Genomic DNA, 18,032 nt, shown 5'->3' with positions numbered 1-18,032 from the left:
CATTTTTATTGTAGGAATCGAACGAGAGTGGACTGTGATGTGAGTGTGGAGATTTGATTTCTTTTGGTTTTGGTTTTTCTTGGTTAAGTTTTGATTTGAATGAATGGTGTTTTTGTGAAGAAGTGGAAATAAACAAAGAAAAAAACACAAGGTATTGCTTGTTGCTCTGCAGGTTTGGTTTTTACTTTTTGTATATGTAATGCTTAATTACACCTTCGTACACCACGAAACTTTTTATAATTATTATTTCATATTATGAATGGTGTTGCACATATAGAATACATTCCACTATTGACCAGTCAATTAGGTGTAGCCTTTTTTGATGATAAACTTAGTTCTCTTTGAATGCAATGGTTACAAGACAATGTTAGTTAAAAAAAATATGGATTTGAGTAAATTACATTTTTGTTTAGGTTAGGTACGTACTGCTCCTATAGTTGTATACACTTCCAGGAAAGGCTCATCTGCAGCTGGGCTTACTGCTTCTGTCATTTGTGATAACAACACTGTAACTTTCTTATCTTTTTACTTTTTTTATACAAATATTCTACAACACCCTTCCATATAAGGGCTGCCATACATGAAGCCATGGAACAACAAACAATATCCATAACCAAAGCAGGAATAACAACAATTCTGAATTCCAGGACTTTTGTATTAGCTGCAACAAACCCTCCATCAGGTCGTTATGATGATCTCAAAACTGCACAAGATAACATTGACTTACAGACTACAATTCTTTCAAGATTTGACCTCATCTTCATTGTCGAAGATATAAACATGTCAGCCAAGACAAGGTATTTTTTATATATATTTATTTAATTATGTTGTTTATTACCCTATATATATATATATATATATATATATATATATATATATATGTATGTATGTATGTATATATATATATAATTATCCATATTGCTGCTATATATATATATATATATATATATAATTATGTTTTTATTACCCTAAATATATATAATTATTTAATTATGTTGTAGATGGTAGAGAACTTGTACAGATTCTTCTTGTTGTTAGAGCTGAAGCTACTGCTCAAGACACGCAACATGGAGGTACAACTCTACATACTGCTGCTATGACTAATGATTTGGAGTTAGTTAAAGTAAGTTTATTTATTTATTTATTTATTTATTTATTTATTTATTCTTCCATCAATTTCCTCAAGTGTGTTGACATTTTATGTACAGAAAGGCATGAATGAGTTGAATTGGTTGGACCATTAACTGCTGTTATGTTTGACAGATTATTCCTTATGCTGGAGTTGATGTGAACATAAGGAATGTGCAAAAAAACCATTCCTTTGCATGTGGCAGTGGCAAGAGGATCAAAATTATGTGTTGGAATGCTTCTTTCTGCAGGTGATCTGGTAGAAAAAGGCCTTCCCTTTCCTTTGCTGAGTATTTCCTCAGTAGTTTCCTGCTTAGCATCGCCCTCTCCAAATCCATTGCCCTTGTGATTTTATTACCCATCAACAAACAAACAAACAAACAAAGATGAGTATGAGTAAAGAAATGAAATGCAAGTATTATGATTCATATGTGTAAGCAAACCTTGAGGCGTGATGTACTGCTTTCTGGAGGAAGGATAGTCGGCGGAGCTCGATCTCGATGTAGACGGAATCAGATGGACCGCCTTGGATGAGAAAGAAAAGGTAGGTCCTGTGAATCAATGGAATGTTGCATTCATCCCACAATTCAGGAGTCATCTCTTCAATAATTGCACTGCAGCTCGTGCTTCTTGTCAAACCCATTGGCAAGTGAATCATTTAAGAAAGTTCAATGTGCATATGAGGCAAGTATATCAGTATATCTTCTAATTATATATATATATATATATATATATATATATATATATATATATATATATATATATATATATATAAGATCTTAGACTCATAATCACACCAATTTTCAGATTCTATAAAGAAAAGGGACTATGATGATCACTTGAGAAACAAAGATTCAAAAGCTTTGTTTCACAAATCTGCTACTTCATCTCATCAAGAGACTATTGTTTCACAAAAACTTTGTTTCACAATTTTCAGCCCCATTTCGTGCAGAACTACCCACCCCACCCCTACCCCCTACCTACCCACCCACCCCCACTCCACCCTCTCCTATAGATACAAACTCCAGTGTTGCACATCTCTCAAGTGGTGAATCAGAATTAGAGTCTTCAAATGAGGTAACTAATTCCATTTTCATGTCATGTAATTATAATTATAATTTTACAAATACTTTATTTATACATTTTTAGGAAACTATTGGAGGTAAGAGAAAGCATATAAAATGGGAATCCATAGTGGGTCCCGCTGTTGACAAAGATGTAGCACATGAAGTTGTTGGATTGAGAGCTGCAACTTTAGGTCACTCTCTCTGGGAATCAGCAACCTGTACGCACAGAAATTACAGAGGCTGCAATGGAAAGGGTTCAGAAGTGAGTAATTTTATTATATTATTTCATTTTATATTTTTGTATCTTACTCTTTTTTTTTGAATTAAATGTTAAAACATTGTTTCATAAATCAGATAAATTAGTAAAAGAATGATATATTGTATCATTGATTTTTTTTGCAGAAACTGTCACTTCTGATTACAGAAGCATATAGAGATGCCCATCAAAAGAGTGTCCAGGTTTGTATGATAATATAAAAGTACAATTTTACCCTTGGAGTAATATATTTTGAATTTGACCGTTTTACCCCTTTTTAGGCCATGAAAGCACGAATGGACGATCTTGCACAGAGCTTAGGAATGCCCCAAGGTTTGGGTGATCAGTTCAAGCAATAATTCAATCCCCATTTTGCCATCATCCTTCAGAAAGCTGTAGTTTTGTAGACTTAACTGTGCCAAAAGGTCAATATTACCCCTCAAAATTTAATAATACTTGTAGCAGTTCATATAAGAAGAATTGTGGGGTAACACAAGTGACTTTTTTATTTTTATTTTTTATTTTTTTAGGTTTGTTATCGGGTATTCAGATAAAAAAGCAGATTGTTGAATGAAGAAAAGAAAATGACATCCTAGTTTTTTCTAATTTTGACAGTCTACTTTCAAGGTATACCACAATTATAGTTTTTATTTTTATCTTTTATATTATGTTAAACGTCTTTTTTTGATGTCCTAATTACTCTTCTTCTTCTTCTTCTTCTTCTTCTTCTTTTTCTTCTTCTTTTTCTTCTTCTTCTTCTTCTTTTTCTGATTATGCACATCACTCTATATAGTAATACCTCCTATAACAGAATTCTAAAAAAAATCATCAGTGGATATAAACTTTTGTTTTACGACTTCCCTCTGAAGTCTGTCTTTTCTATAATCTATCCTGAAATATAAACTTCGGTTGTGGATGGGGTCTGACCCTCTTGGGTAGTTTAATAATCTATTTAATAATCTATTTACTTGGGTAATCTATTTACTTGGGTAATCAGTAATGCCTCATTTACTTTCTGTGTATAAATAAATAATTTATTTCTTTTCCTATTTGCTTATAATTCAGTACCTTTGTGATTGAATGTATTGTGGTTAAGAAGGATGATTCAGACATTCGAATGGTAGTGGATGCATGTTGTCCCCATGATATAAGAGAAGAGACAGATCTAGAATATTTCTACAGGTATAATATCTATTTATACATACATGATGATGTGTAATTATGCCGCATATACTATATATATTAAGTTGGTTGGTATTTTACTTTTAGGCATATTCCTCTTAATCGGATCAATGGTGATGCACACTGTTCTTTTCCTTCTTTTTCTGCTGCATATGAAGACATCAAGGAAGGAGATTCAAGCTCAACAACTTTTATTGAATGCTAAGGTCTTGTACGCAAAACATTTTCCGGTTTGTGTTGCAGGTTTGAGATGTTCGAGACAAAGAAGATGATGAACAGTAGGCTCTGAGAGGGTGGTGGCCTCAAGTTTTTTGATTTTTTTTGTTCTTTTGATTCATGAGAAAAACACACAAAAAACTTTTTTTGGTATTTTGCTTCAAACGAAAATCACAGGAACAACAAAAAAAACTCTTATTTCTTTTTCTCCTTATTCTTGTTTCGATTGGTAGCAGGAAGGTCTTGGCCTCTTGGGTCACTCTTATTTCTTTTTCTCCTGCTTTTCTATTTTCTGGCTCAATTAATGATGTTGGTGATGTTGGTTTCGATAGTGAGCAGGTAAGGGTGACTTGATGGAGGCTGGAAATATTCGGTTGTGATGGGTTCGTGGAGAGTGTAACGGAGCAGGTAAGTAAATTTATCATATTTGGTTTTCATTTGCAATAGGACTGAGAGGTGTATGGTGTTTCAGGTGATTTTGGTGGTGAAGTTTTAAAGGCTCAAACATATAATGAGTGTAGTGGCGAAGGATAGAACAGGTACCATTTCTGCAGTTTTGTTTGGTATTTTTGGTGTTGATCCAAGTGGAATTGCAAGTGGATAAAACTTTTTCCTGAACACATTTTCTAGAATATACCACAGCCTGATTAAATAATAAACACAAAGAAATAAATAAAATGAATGTTGCATTCACTTAAGGGATCCCAAGGTTGCATTCAAGTGTTAATCCAATTAGAATTGCAATCTTACCTGTGAACTTGGTAGGTTTAAAAGTAGAGTGTCTTAATAAGAATTAATTTTACAGGATTGATGAAAGAGAATAGCTCTGGAGTTAGAAGAGGAAAAGAAAGCTCAAGCTAAAAGAGATAAAATGATGCAAATGCAAGTGTTGCATTCTTCATTTCAATTGTTACTATGAAACACATAGTAGATTAGATGAATACAAATTTATATATTGTAATGAAATAGAATTTTATGACATTAAATTTTATGCAATGGATTCTATTTTTTGTATATGGTAATTTATTTCTATTATGAGACATTAAATGCAAATTTAATTTAAAAGTTAATAAATATATAAATATATTTTTTTAAACATTTAAAATTATGATACGCAAAAATGTGTGTCATCGTCATTAATGACATGGCCTTTCTTGACAGGGGCTTTCTTGATACGTATTGCGTGTCATTAACACGCGCGTTATAAGGTTACGACACACGAATGCGTGTCATTTTCCTTTATGACAGGGCCTTCCTTGATACGCATTGCGTGTCGTAAACGCGCGTCGTAAATGCGCGTCATCTATAGATGACGCGCAAAAGCGCGTCGTCTCTCTTTATGACAGGGCCTTCCTTGACGCTCATTTGCGCGTCGTCTGAGCCTTTTACGATGCGCAATGAACGTCGTAAAAGGCTGTTTTTCTAGTAGTGTGTGAACTAGTACTTTCTTAGGAAAGCACGTCTATAGTTTAGGGCTTACTCTATTAGGTTTAGGTATATCTCTTAGCCTACGATAAAAAGTATTATTAATTATTCTACTAAAGTAACAAACAATAATTAAAGCATGAATACACTAAATAAGAATATAGAGTCATATATAAAGACTCATACCCGCGAAGAGAATACACCTTAATACCCGGAATGTTTTTGATCTCAAGGGTTTAGATCAAATATTCCAACTAAAGTTTATATGTGCATAGATCCTATCACAACTAGGTGTAGGTGCGCAAATACATTTTATTATGATTAGATCATATGTAATACTTAATTTGGGAGAAATATTTGATAGACTAAACTCTTGATGATCCAAAATGTGTATGAATTCGACATGGCACATCCACGAGAATGGATAATCATCGAGGATACGGATGAAGAAGAGGAAGTTTCATTTCCCAGGATGGTAGGCGATCCTTACTACCCTATAAATCCAACCACCTTTCATCCAATACCTTCTGACGATGGAGCACCTTTACCTTCCAATGAATGGGAAGAGAGTGAACGAATGGAAGAGAGCGAACCAATGGAGGAGACATAATCAGTAGCATCATCTTTACCACCAATGAACACTCTTTATCGTCAAGTTCCAGGAGGAGCAAAGATGAAACGCACAGCACGTAAATCCATACCAATATGGAAAAAGATTAAGAAGAATCAGAAGGCGACATCTTCAGGAAGTCATAGAGTTCAAGATGAACCTGCATGGATAGCCCAAACCGTCGATAGGTGGGTGGCAGAAGAAATAGCTGCTAAGATGTATGAGACTGGCCAATCATCTCGACCGCATCCCCCACATTATTCTGAAGTGAACGCCTTATCTCAATTGTTTGAGAAAAGTGTAAAAATTGAAGATAAGATGGAAATTGTTGAAGGAAGGGCTATTCATCTCTCTGGAATAGTACGAAGGTTAGAAGGACAAAGAATGCGAGATCAGGAATCAGGAATCAGTGATGGATGTCCATCATTGTATAAATTTCGCTTATAACGATATGATTACTCACGATGCAATGATTGTAGAGTTAGCTCTATACAATCAAACCACGAGAAACAAGGAGCGCACATGAGGTCTTGAACAGAGAACTTAAGCACTTGAGGAGCAAGTGGTTAATGTCACTGATGTGCTAGGTCATCACTTGGGTTTCTGGTAGATTAGCTAAAACTAGTGGTTGTGTAAATATAGAAAATCAGACTAGTTAAGGCAAGAAGAGTAAACGTTTATAGAAAGGATGTAGAAAACCTTGCAAATTTTGTAATGTTTATAGAAACTTTTCTCCTATAAGCCTAAATAAACTGATGTAACCACCAATAATAATATGAAGCATATATTACAATAATCATTGTGTTATCCATTATGTTTTACACTTTGAAGAATAATTCAAATATTTAAGTATTCATGTATTAACTTACTAATAGAACTCATAAATTTTTTAATAGGAACTAAAACAAAATGCCTAGAAGGAGTAATCGGCTCACCCCTAACCGACCATCAACACCACAACAACAACAACTGCAACCACCACCAGAAATAAACCCCTCAATAAGTACAGTACAACTTGAAGAAATCATATCTCAAAGAATTGTTGCGGCTCTATCTAATGTCACAAGAGATGGAGTTAGAAATAAAGGCCATGTAAGGACCACTAGAACATGGACCTACCAAGATTTTATGAATTGCAGGCCAAAAAGCTTTCATGGAAATGAAGGGGTAGTTAATTTGACGAGGTGGATAGAAAAGACAGAGTTCGTCTTTCAAATAAGCTTTTGTCCAGACAATTGTAAAGTACAATTTGCAGCATGTACTTTCGCTGATGCAGCGCTTACATGGTGGAATAGCCATGTGAATACAATGAGGAATGATACTGCAAATTCCATGAAATGGGAAGAGCTAAAAATAATGCTAGTAGAGGAGTATTGTCCTAGGGAGGAAATAAATAAGCTGGAATAAGAATTGTGGACCCTAACCATGAAGGGTTCAGAGATAAAATCTTATACCACTAGATTTAATGACCTTGCAGTAATGTGTCCAACACTTGTAACTCTTGAATATAAGAAGATTGAGCGATATATCTGGGGTTTAGCATCGCAAATCAAAGGCATGGTGATCGCATCAAAGCCTACGACTTATGACAACACCAAGAGGATAACTCATCAGCTAACCCTCATAGAGATCCAAGGAACATAAGTAATCTCAAAGGTTGAGTCTCCCAAATCTAGAACAAACAAGCGCAAGTTTAATAAGAAGAATCCCAAAAAATCATCTGAGAAAAGACAAGAAGTGGCAACCAATTATGCAGCCACAACAGTAGTACCTACATAACAAAAATCTTCATGGTGCAATCAGTGCAACCGTCATCATCCAGGTGACTGTTTTGTCTGCATGAAGTGCAAGAAAAAGGGGCATACTACTAGTTATTGTAGGAGCACAACACCTGTAACAGTCAATCAACAAACCAATAATGGGACAAGACGTGGTGAAGGAAGAAAATGCTACGAGTGTGGGGAGGTTGGACATATCAAGAAAGAATGCCCAAAGTTAAGGAGTCAAGGAGGCATAGGACGTGGTAGGGCGTTTGTGATCGAAAGCGGAGAGGCTATCCAGGACCCTTCGGTCGTATCTGGTACGTTTCTCATAGATAATTTATATGCTACCATACTCATCGACTCTGGAGCAGATCGAAGTTTTAAAACTCCGACATTTAGAAAATTGTTAAGTCATAAGTCTAGCAGATTAAAAGAAATCTATGAAGTAGAAATCGCTAACGGATAATCTTAGAAAACACATGAAATCCGAGAAAACTGTCTGTTAACTCTTAATAACTACATTTTTCACGTCAACCTCATGCCAATGCCTATCGGTAGTTTTGATGTCATAATTGGCATGGATTGGTTATCTTCACACCGCACCGAAATTTATGTCATGAGAAATCCATACGACTACCCTTAACAAACGGCGAAGCCCTGATTATCTATGGTGATAAATCTGGGAAGAACCTCAAAGTCATCTCTTGTACTAAGACCCAGAAATATCTACATAAGAAATGTAGCGCATTCTTAGCCCACATTGTAGATAGGAAGAGAAAGACAAAAGAAATCAAGGACATACCTCAAGTATGTGATTTCCCTGACGTGATTCCTGAAGATCTACCTGGAATACCTCCTGTCCGACAAGTTGAGTTTCGAATCGACTTAATTCCAGGAGCAGTACCAGTAGCGAAATCTCTTTATCGCTTGGCTCCATCTGAAATGAAAGAATTGTCTAGCTAATTACAAGAACTTCTTGACAAAGGCTTTATCTGACCAAGTTTTTCACCTTGGGGAGCACCAATCTTGTTTGTCAAGAAGAAGGACGAATCCTTTCAGATGTGTATTGATTATCGGGAGCTGAACAAAGTAACAATCAAGAATCGTTATCCGCTTCCAAGAATTGATGATCTATTCGATCAACCGCAAGGATCTAGCTACTAATCAAAGATAGATCTTAGATCAAGATACCATCAAATTAGGGTACAAGAAGACGACATTCCAAAAACAACATTTAGAACTCGTTACGGTCATTATGAGTTCTTAGTTATGTCTTTTGGATTGACCAATGCCCTAACAGTATTCATGGATCTCATGAATCGTGTTTGCAAACCATACTTAGATAAATTTGTGATTGTGTTTATCGATGATATATTGATATATTCACGAACTGAGGAAGAACATGGTCAACACCTACAATTAATCTTGGAGCTACTAAGAAAAGAAAAGTTGTACGCTAAATTCTCCAAATGCGAGTTTTGGATTAGAGAAGTACAATTTTTAGGTCATGTAGTTAGCAATGAAGGAATTCATGTTGACCCATCCAAAGTCGAGGCAATTAGGAATTGGAACGCACCAATGACACCAACAGAAGTGCGTTAATTCCTAGGACTGGCTGGCTATTACCGCAGATTCATAGAGAATTTCTCTAAAATAGCCAAGCCACTTACAATGCAAACCCAGAAGGATACGAAATTCAACTGGGAAGACAAACAAGAAGCTGCTTTTCAGAAACTGAAGCAAATGTTGTGTAGTGCACCAATCCTATCCCTTCCAGGTGGGACAGAAGATTTCGTCGTGTACTACGATGCATCAAATCAAGGATTGGGATGTGTGTTGATGCAAAGAGGAAAATTTATCGCCTATGCATCATGACAACTTAAGGTGCATGAGAATAATTACACTACCCATGATCTTGAATTGGGAGCTGTAGTTTTTGCACTAAAAATTTGGACACATTACTTATACGGTACTAAGTGTACTATATTTAACGACCACAAGAGTCTCCAACACATATTCGACCAAAAAGATCTTAATATGAGACAAAGAAGATGGGTTGAATTATTGAATGATTACAAATGTGAGATTCATTATCATCCCGAAAAAGCAAACGTGGTAGGAGATGCCTTGAGTCGGAAAGAATATATTAAACCCCGACGGGTACGAGCATTAACTATAACTATCCATTCTAACTTTACCGCACAAATTAGTGAAGCTCAACATGAGGCTCTAAAAGAAGAAAACATCAAGAACGAAGCTTTGCGAGGAATGGAAAAGCAACTTACACAAAAAGATGACGGAACATGACACTTTATGAACCGAATTTGGACGCCTAAGTTGGGTGGAGTCAGGGATTTGGTCTTAGAAGAAGCCCACAAGTCTAGATATTTCGTGCATCCAGGATCTAACAAAATGTACTTGGATTTAAAAGTACATTATTGGTGGCCAAACATGAAGGCAGAAATTGCTACTTATGTGAGCAAATGTTTGACTTATTCTAGAGTAAAGGCAGAACATCAAAAGCCTTCAGGTTTACTTCAACAACCGGAAATATCATAATGGAAATGGGAATAGATTTCAATTGACTTCATTACTAAGTTACCCAAAACTCCTAGTGGGTTCGACACTATTTGGGTAATAGCCGATAGATTGACTAAGTCCCCCCACTTCTTACCAATTAAGGAGAACGACAAGATGGAGAAGCTGACTAGAGTTTATATTAAGGAAATTGTCAGATTACATGGAGTTCCAAATTATATTATTTTTGACCGAGATAGTAGATTCACTTCACGATTATGGCAATCTTTACAAAAATCCTTAGGAACACGTCTAGATATGAGTATAGCTTACCATCCACAGACTGATGGTCAGAATGAGAGAACCATTCAGACATTAGAAGACATGCTCCGAGCCTGTGTAATAGACTTTGGAAATGCATGGGATACTCATTTACCGTTAATTGAGTTTTCCTACAACAATAGTCATCACACCAGCATCAAGGTTGCACCGTTTGAGGCTCTTTATGGACGAAAATGCCGTTCCCCTATATGTTGGGCAAAAGTTGGAGATACACAAATGGCCAGAGAACGTATAAGTGATACCTTACGCACTGGACCAGAAATAATCCACGAGACAACTGAAAAGATCATGCAAATTAAGGATCGATTAAAGGCTGCACGTGATCGTCAAAAGAGCTATGCCGACGTAAGACGTAAGCCTTTAGAATTTCAAGTTAGAGACAAAGTAATGTTGAGGATGTCTCCTTGGAAAGGTGTAATTCTATTCGGGAAGCGAGGAAAACTAAACCCACGGTATATAGGACCTTTTGAAATTCTAGCAAGAATTGGTTATGTCGCATACCAACTCAAGTTGCCTCAAGAACTAAGTAATGTACAGGATGTTTTTCACGTATCAAATCTCAAAAGATGTCTATCCGATGACACTCTTGTTGTACCTCTCGACGAGATACAAGTCAATACCAAACTCAACTTTGTAGAAGAACCTGTCGAGATCATGGACCGAGAAGTCAAACGATTAAAGCAAAGTCGTATTCCCATAGTGAAAGTTCGATGGAACTCTTTACGAGGACCAGAATTTACTTGGGAACTTGAAGATCAGATGAAAGAAAATTACCCCCAACTATTTGACAAAATCCCATCCACAAGATAAATTTCAGGACGGAATTATTCTAATGGGGGGAGAATGTAACACCAGTCAAAATAGGTCAATAGATAATCACATGTGATTATACCAATCATATAATTTTGTAAATTTCTAATACAAATACAGACTTTCTTTATAATAGAACTCAAAGTATATGTCCATACGATTCCAAAGATACAGAGAACGTATGAATCTGACTTCGCATAAGGAAGGTGTGATAAACCGAACACTATATATCTATATAATAAGAGGGATTTAAAATAGACTTATAGTTAGCCATTGGAGTCTAAATGAGAGTTTTAGTACTCGTAAATACCTACACGTGGATATAAAGAACGTCAAAAACGGATTTCGTATGCGAAAGTTACGACCTTCCGAAGATTCGCCTATCAAAAACCCTAATTTGACTGAACTCACGACGTGAACAAGGGTTTATTCACAATGTGAGGTGTCATTTGCCACATCTCAGAATCTAGGAGGTGTGTGATGAGGCTATGAGGGGATAAGATCCAAACTCACGACGTGAGCAAGGATAACTCACGACGTAAGGAGTCACATGGCCACCCTTCGAAGTTAGGGACGCAAATGGTAAGTCTATGGGATGAGCATGCAAGACTCACGACGTAAGCTTTATAAAACTTATGACGTGAGAGTCCAAAATTGTAACATCTGGATTCCCAGGTATATTATTTTATTCATTTATTTTGGAATTTATAGAGGGACTCGGCGAGTTGGTGCTTAGACTCGCCGAGTAGGGTCGCGGATTCTCATCCGGGTTCATGACCAGACTCGGCAACTCCACGTTGTTTAATGAAAACCTAATTTCCCAGGTTTGGGACCTATTTAAAGGCTCTTAGGGCCGTCATTTGCAGGTAGCAAACCCCAGAGAGAGACCCTAAGAGATCTAGAGCGTTTGTGAGGGAGGAGAGGCCACTTTTGATCATTTTATTGGTGTGATTGAAAAAAGGAGGTGACCAAGGCAATAGGAGGTTGAAAGAGGAGCAGATCTGGTGATTTCAGAGTTTAGAGACTTCATCCTGAGGTATTTATTTAGACCTTCTTCAGTTTTGGTGTTGATTCTTAGAGTTAGGGTTCTCTAACCCCTTTAGAGAATGGATATGTGGAGCAATTGGTCCCTTCTCGAGTTTATGCTTTGGATCTGGACTCAAAGAGGTCCAGAGACCTTAACCCTTGGAGCTTTATGGGTTATTTTGGGAGCCATGAACTTAGGAGTTTATTTTTGGGGCTAAATCACCAAGTAGGACCATCTAGATGTCATATGAGTGTCAAGGTCTGAACTTTACGTGATTATCATGCTTGGGAAGGTCAGATCTATGGATTTAAAGAACATATATAACCTCAGGAGGTCAATGGAGTTTTTTCATGGCATGAACTCGCCGAGTCCAAAGATCACACTCGTCGAGTAGGGTTAGGGTTTCCCGTAAATCACTCAACGAGTAGACTCACCAAATTGGGTCAATAACTCAGTGAGTCAGAGAAGGATTAGAGGACTGGAGTTCAAGACGGAACTCGCCGAGTTGATCTTGAGACTCGACAAGTTGAGTCGGGGTAGCCCCGCGATTCATGCCAGGTGTGACTCGTCGAGCAAGGGGAGGGACTCGACATGCCAAGCAAGACTAGGGAGTTAGTGGACACGTGTAGACTCGCCAAGTTGCCCAAAGTGTACTCGACGAGTCGGGTCAAAGTTTGACCGTTGACTTTTAGGGTTTGGTCAACAATGAAGGCCTTTGAGCCAAAAGAGGGGTAAAATGGTCTTTTACCCTTCTGAGGGTGCCTAGAGAGGGTTGAGTCTAGTCCTGAGAGTTATATTTATGAGAGTATTACTTTATGTGATTAGGTGGAGGCTAGATCGTATTTCTACCGAGTCAGAGATTTACCGAGACATCTGAGGTGAGTCTTCTCACTATACTTTATCTTGAGTGGTAATTAGGGTCATGTGATAGAGTTACTGTATGCTATTATGTGATGTGTTGCACTGCATTATTTTTATGTGATTTATGCCATGTGTATATCAGAGTATATCAGAGTTAGAACCGGAAGGTTCACAGAGCTAGGACCAGAGAGTCCACAGAGTTACGGCCTCGAGTGGCTAGTATGTGTTATGTATGGTATTTTGGGGAACTCACTAAGCTTTATGCTTACAGTGCTATGTGTTATGTGTTTCAGGTATCCGTGATAATCGCGGGAAGGCGCTGGCATGATTCGTACACACACATGAGATTTATGTATTTTGATCTTGGGAAATATTTTGTGAAACAAGGATATGTTACAATGGGATTTTGTAAATAAATGTGTTTGGAAAAATGTGTTTAAAAATGCGAAAATTTGTTTTAAATTTCACGGTGTTACAAAAATACTTACTATAAATAGGAGGTTCGACCTTAGCTATTCCTTACACCATTTCCCTTTCGCCTCTCTCCCTTGCTGAAGCCATCTTGCATCCCGAGCCCCGACGACCTCGTATCGCTGACAAATCACGCTACTAGGGTGAGTTCGCGACGCCACTTTCTAATATTTTCGGGGGAAAACACATGCTATATATTGTATATACGTTACTATTAGATCTATATGATGGTTTAGTTGTATCAATATAGAATATTATATTAATCAAGATATAGTTGTTCTAAATATAATATTTTGAATATATACAACTATGGTCAACTTGTTAGCATGCTATTGTTATAGAAATATATTAATGTAGATCTTGAGTTATACTTAAGATTCTATATATGTTGTGTGCGATATAGTTCCGAAGTTATATTCGAAAGTTCTATATGTTGAAAAGTATGTACGTTGTTATTGTTGGTTTTATATCATTATAAAACTTGTTATGTAATATGTTATTGTTATTATTGGTTATATGACAAGATAAAACCTGGTTTTACGTCAAGTTATAGCTGTTATACTGCCTAAATGTTATGAAGTTAAGAGTAATGTTTAAAGGCAAAGTCTAGTAACTTAGGGTTTTAGGCACGAAAATGCTTTTGTTGTTAGAGCTATAGGAAGTCGTCGAAGTCTACATGAGTAATTGTATTCATCAACTAAGATTGGGGATCTTAGCGGAAATCCTCTGAATACATACTAAGTGTTGAAGAACATTTAGGTATAATACTTATTTGATAAGTAGAATATTATACCTGGAATACATACTAAGTGTTGAAGAGTCAAAATGATACTTTCAAAACTATACTCTTGAACTTGGAAAATGTGTTATTTTTATATAGAGTCAAAACCTATGTACTCACCAACTTTATGTTGACGTATTTTAAAATGTATGTGTTTTCAGGATCTTGAAAAGCTAGTATGTATTCGAACAGGAGAAGTTTTACTATTATCTTTCAGTTCAATAAGAAATATGCCATGGTCGGATATTATGTAATAGGTTATAGAAAAACAGTTATGTAACTTTCAATTATCAATAAAGGTATGTATTTTCTTTAATACTGTTCAATGTATGTTATATAATTGTGATGCGAAGAATGACGTTACATCACCCGGTGTTTGCGCCGACGGCCGGGGTGTGACAGGGAAGCTGATGGGATGTGTCAGTTGTCCGAGTAATGATCTTTAAACTTCATCAAATAGAAGCGTATCCACTAACAACATAAATGGTGATTGTTCATCAATGGTAAAAAGACAGTTAAGAGAACCGAACGAAGGGTGGAAGCTGATGGGATGCGCAGTTGTCCAAGGAGTACTGGTAGTGCGAGAAAGTACCAATCAATTTTGTGGTGGTGATGAAAGACGATCGAGGGAGTGAGTTTTTAGAGAAAGACATGTATATCTGTTAGCATTTGATTGGAAGCTAGTAGCGTTAAGGAGTGACTCTCTCAAATGAGAGGTCATGGGTTCAAGTCTCACTAGGAGACTTAGGTTGCATTTAGGATTAAATTAAGAATATGATAGTTTGTCGTTAAAAAAAAATGGTCCTTTTATTTGAGAGGCAAGGAATTTAAGTCTCTTTCTCATTTGGGATATACATTAGTTTACCATTTCAATAAATAAATAAACAATAATATACTTTAATAAATATATGTTTTTTTTTGCTATTTGTCACACTCTCATTTAATTTGTCAAATGTCATTTTGTGGATATTTTGAATTAATTTTTATTCCACATGTCATTTTATGGTTTTTCTATTTTATTAATTTCACTTTCATTCAATTTGTCAAAATTCGTTTTCTGGTTGTTTTGCCACATATCACATTTTCATTCAACTTGTCACATGTCATTTTGTGGTTATTTTGAATTAATTTCTTTTCCACATGTTATTTTATGAGTTTTTATATTTTAATAAATTCTACATCTCTATACTAATAAAAAAGTAATTCTTTTGTCATTTGCTACCATATTAGACCTCTTAATTAATATGTTTTCAGTTGTCAATCTATTAGTTCTCCATTTTAAATCTATTAGAAATCCTCATTATTGTGATACTATTTGTCAATGTATTTATTCTTTATTTTAAATTTTATGTTATTGTTTTTATAAATTCACAAATAAAAATTATCTAATATATATTAAAATTTAATTTTACATACTTATGTGAATCTACGATTATAATTTCACATAACTAATAAATCTAAAGTTGAAACTCATTAGTTTATTTTGTTTATTTACTTAAATTTAAAATATAAAAAGATCAATTTTAATTATTCATTATTTTTTTTCTTTTCTTATAATTATTTCAACATTTATATTTAAGTTTTTTAAATTGACCTATATAATATACAAATCTTATATCAAATCAAATAATAATAATAAAATCGGAGGAGCTTACTATTCCCTAACTTGTACGTACGCATTAGGTATTGTACAATTTCCCTTGATATATAAAATTTTAGGTTTGGAAAAGTATAGTACGAATAAAAGTACTAGGGACTTATCTTCTTCGGTTCTTTCTGCCCGGCTGTCTCTTTTTCCAGTCATACATTCAGGTAATCTCTCCTTTTCTCTTGTTATTCCCTTTTCAATTCGCTTGAAGCTATAATCTGTAATGGTTGTTTTTTAATTTTGTCTGAATTTGCGAATTCCTGTTAAAAAAGAGGCTTCAAGTTGAGTGTTATGTTATTTTAGGGTTTTATATACATACTTTCTGTACAATTTATGTATCTTCGCGTCTTAGACGTGAATTTACCTTGTGTTTTCAGTTAATTAGAAATAATTTCACTACGATGTTTGATTTAGGGTTTTCAGAGCTGCTAATTTGTTTTCAAATATCGGTAACCCTAGTTAGATCTGCTCATATAAGCAGATTCGTTGACTATTTCGATCCCTGATTTGAACATAACACGGCTTCATTTGTTTGAAGATAACTTATTTCATGGTACATTTAGCGATTCCCCGTAATAATTTTTCGGTTCCATCTCCTTGAACTGATCTTCAGGTTCACAAATGGCGGGAAAGGGTGGGAAAGGTCTATTGGCTGGAAAAACTACAGCAGCAGCTGCTGCAGCAGCTAACAAGGATAAAGATAAGAAGAGGCCAACTTCCAGGTCTTCTCGAGCTGGTCTTCAGGTATACATATAGAAGAACAATTATACACTAAATTTGCATACAGCTTGCTTTTTTCTGTTTAATACCTGTTCAATGAAGTCTAGTAATTTTCAAATTCGAAACTGACATAGATCTTTTTGTAGTTCTATTACTTTGAAATAGTTCTATTCTAATAACCATCCATAGTTAAACAGTTATATGAAATTGAAGAAGTGAACTTGTTGAGGAGAGTTTATTGGACATTTATCTGAAATTTTGCAGTTCTGGGAAGCATAATCCTTGTTGGGCTCTTTAATGTTCCCTCAATATCCTAAAATCTTAATGTTTGCTTGTGAGCATGGTTAAATGAAGTATATAATTACTTGTCAAGCACATAGAAAACCTCCCAACTGTGAAAAAATAAATAATATATAATCTTTTGATCATAATAATCATCATCAATTTTTTCTAATTATACTTGCAGTTTCCGGTGGGAAGAATTCACCGGCATCTGAAAACAAGAACCTCCGCCAACGGACGTGTGGGAGCCACCGCAGCGGTCTACTCAGCCGCCATTCTGGAGTACTTGACTGCTGAAGTGCTTGAGCTGGCAGGAAATGCCAGCAAGGATTTGAAGGTGAAGAGGATCACGCCACGTCACTTACAGCTGGCGATCCGTGGTGACGAGGAGCTTGACACACTCATCAAAGGTACGATTGCTGGAGGTGGTGTCATTCCTCACATTCACAAGTCCCTCATCAACAAAACCACAAAAGAATGAGATGTTGATGTTCCATTTTGGCTTCTTCAACAACACTCCTGAGTTGACTACCATTGACTGTTTTAGTTTGTAGGATCTTGGCTTATCGTAAGGATTTATGTAGTTTGACTTTGACTTTGACTTTGATGTTATTTAGTTTTTATGTTGTAGAATTCATGTATATCGGCTTCCTTGCATATCATCTTTGGATTCTGTTACATTCTTTATCTTGAATTATCATGGTGGCTTTGTGCTAGCATCCAAGTTATATTTTTTTATTCGATGATAGTAATATAGAGTTGAATGTTGATGTGCCTATTGACATACCTATAGATACATTATCAAATGTAAATTCTATAAAATGTTAAATTACGCACACAAATACAAAAAATTTAAAACTGATTAACCACATCAACACACAATTTTAATGGTGAATTACATGAAATGAATGAAGCAATAGAAACAT

At 35.7% G+C, this 18,032-nt stretch overlaps 1 protein-coding gene across 2 annotated transcripts; it reads left to right on the top strand.

Annotated features, from left to right (window-relative positions):
• Positions 1–16,161: 16,161 nt before the first annotated feature.
• On the top strand, positions 16,162–17,822 carry LOC145012815 (putative histone H2A variant 1). 2 transcript variants are annotated; one of them, XM_078971617.1, is made up of 3 exons: positions 16,162–16,268; positions 16,718–16,848; positions 17,291–17,822. In XM_078971617.1, the coding sequence occupies exons 2-3, from the start codon at positions 16,726–16,728 to the stop codon at positions 17,585–17,587; spliced, it is 420 nt and encodes a 139-aa protein (XP_078827743.1). In that variant the 5' UTR covers positions 16,162–16,268; positions 16,718–16,725; the 3' UTR covers positions 17,588–17,822. The 2 variants fall into 2 exon arrangements, with proteins under 2 accessions (XP_078827743.1, XP_078827745.1); XM_078971619.1 differs by lacking the exon at positions 16,162–16,268 and adding an exon at positions 16,362–16,385.
• The last annotated feature ends 210 nt before the right edge of the window (positions 17,823–18,032 follow it).

This window comes from Lactuca saligna, chromosome 8 (genome assembly GCF_052625555.1).
Source record: "Lactuca saligna cultivar CGN05327 chromosome 8, ASM5262555v1, whole genome shotgun sequence".
Lineage (NCBI taxonomy): Eukaryota > Viridiplantae > Streptophyta > Magnoliopsida > Asterales > Asteraceae > Lactuca > Lactuca saligna.
This window is presented reverse-complemented; position numbering and strand designations above follow the sequence as displayed.

Coding starts and splice junctions, on each gene's coding strand:
- LOC145012815 (XM_078971617.1), top strand. CDS start 16,726: ATGGCGGGAAAGGGTGGGAAAGGTCTATTGGCTGGAAAAACTACAGCA. Junction 16,849..17,290: donor CTTCTCGAGCTGGTCTTCAG/GTATACATATAG, acceptor TTATACTTGCAG/TTTCCGGTGGGAAGAATTCA.